This window comes from Egretta garzetta, unplaced genomic scaffold, assembly GCF_000687185.1.
Source record: "Egretta garzetta isolate BGI_Z169 unplaced genomic scaffold, ASM68718v1 scaffold7, whole genome shotgun sequence".
Classification (NCBI taxonomy): domain Eukaryota; kingdom Metazoa; phylum Chordata; class Aves; order Pelecaniformes; family Ardeidae; genus Egretta; species Egretta garzetta.
The window spans coordinates 3,190,937-3,192,530 of record NW_009260350.1 but is presented as its reverse complement, the minus strand read 5'-3'; the positions used below and the strand labels follow the sequence as shown (position 1 = coordinate 3,192,530).

At 64.9% G+C, this 1,594-nt stretch overlaps 1 protein-coding gene across 1 annotated transcript in view; it reads right to left on the bottom strand.

Moving 5' to 3' along the window:
* The window catches only part of GAS2L1 (growth arrest specific 2 like 1), a 5,789-nt gene that overhangs the window by 2,121 nt on the left and 2,074 nt on the right, over positions 1 to 1,594 (bottom strand). Inside the window, exons 2-4 of the mRNA XM_035898379.1 lie at positions 730 to 837; positions 398 to 494; positions 7 to 93 (exon numbers count right to left, since the gene is read on the bottom strand). Of these exons, the coding sequence (XP_035754272.1) occupies positions 7 to 93; positions 398 to 494; positions 730 to 837 (292 nt within the window). The remainder of the gene's footprint in view (positions 1 to 6; positions 94 to 397; positions 495 to 729; positions 838 to 1,594) is intronic.

The window sequence follows — 1,594 nt, the reverse complement described above, 5'->3', positions numbered from 1 at the left end:
TGGGGCTGGGGGCGCAGGGTGTGGGGGAGAAGCTCCTGGGAGCTGGTTTTTGTGGGGAGAAGCCCGGGGCTCGGGGCTGGGGCAGGCGGTGAGCTGGAAATGGAGATACCGAGGGTCAGTGTGGGGCACCCCTCACCACCCACCCTCCTCCTCACGTCCTGCTGGCACCTGGCTTTTCCAGCCAGGGTTTCCCAGGCTGTGGGTTAATCACCTTGGGAATTTTGGCCAAACCCCTACCTTTTCTCACCCCCTCTTTTCCCATTTCAGCTGGATCAGCTCCCTGAGCAGCCCAACCCCAGGGAAAGGAGCCCAAAGGAGAGCCAGGAGCTGTAAGGTGGGGTGGCACCGGCCATGAGGGGGGGTGGGGGTCCCTGGGCCCCAGCATGCCTGTACTCACAGAGGGAGGAGCAGCGGCACGGGTCGTGCTTGTCCAGGTAATGTTCCAGTGTGTCCCAGCCGCCGCCAACCCGCACCATCACGTGGCTCCTCAGCACCTGCAGACAGCTCATCACCAGGACATGGCCCAAGGGGGACCATTCCTGGGGAGGGGAACAAAGGGGCCCCCAGGTCCCCAACATGGGGCACCTTGTGCGGAGTAAATTCAACCCAGGGCCCACCCCACCATGAGGTCCCTCAGGACAGGGTCCCACCATGCCAAAGGAGGAGAGTGGGGAGTCCCGGTGAGGGGCAGGGGGACGATGGGACGAGGGGCGCGGTGGCGGCTCTTACTCGGACGAAGATGAGGGTGCTGGAGTCGCCCACTTTGTATTTACCCTCGGAGACCTTGACCATGGGGAACTGGGAGGGGCAGGAGCAGCAGCCCAGGATCTCACGCCCCTGCCAGCAGAGCGGGGAGAGGTCTGTGGGGCGCGGACCCCCAACTATAAGGCCAGCCCCTATGGATATTGTGCAGGCAGAGGGCCCACAGAGGTGAGGAGCCAGCTTGGTCCTGGCCTGGCAGCTCCCCTCCTCCTGCCCATGCTTGCCCCCGTGGGCAGCACCGCTGCCTGTACCTGCTGGGAAGCAGCTGGGTGGGTTTGTGTGGGAGCCCAAGCCAGCAGCTCCCACCGCAGCCCCGGGCAGTGGGGAGCACCCACAGCACCCACACACCGTGGGAGAGAGGCCCAGGGGGCTTCCCACGGCCAGCCACCCTTGTGCAGGCTGAGAACAAGCACAACTCACTTCATCTGCCGCCAGCCCCACTCCCCGGAGCCCACCTGCTCTGGGACCCCTGGGTGTGGGGAGCTCAGAGCCACCCCAAAAATGGGAAAGAGAAGGGAACACACCCCCCCGCCCTGCCAACCCTCAACCACGGGGGATTTGCCCCCCCCAAGCACCCAGCTGTGGGCCAGGGACCTCCAGTGCCCCACTGCACCCCACAGCCACCAACAGAAAAGGCTTAAAGCCCTGTATTTTTTTTTTGCACCCCCCAAACTTTGACATCTGGCACCGACAAAAAGCCAGAGGAAAGGTCTGGGGGGGCCAGCCAGGGGACCCCCCATCTCCATGGGGCTGCTGGAGCAGCCGTCCTGCCTGCAGCCTGGCCGGGGCTGACGTCAGGGATTAGGCAGGAGGCGTGGGGGGAGGGCGGGGC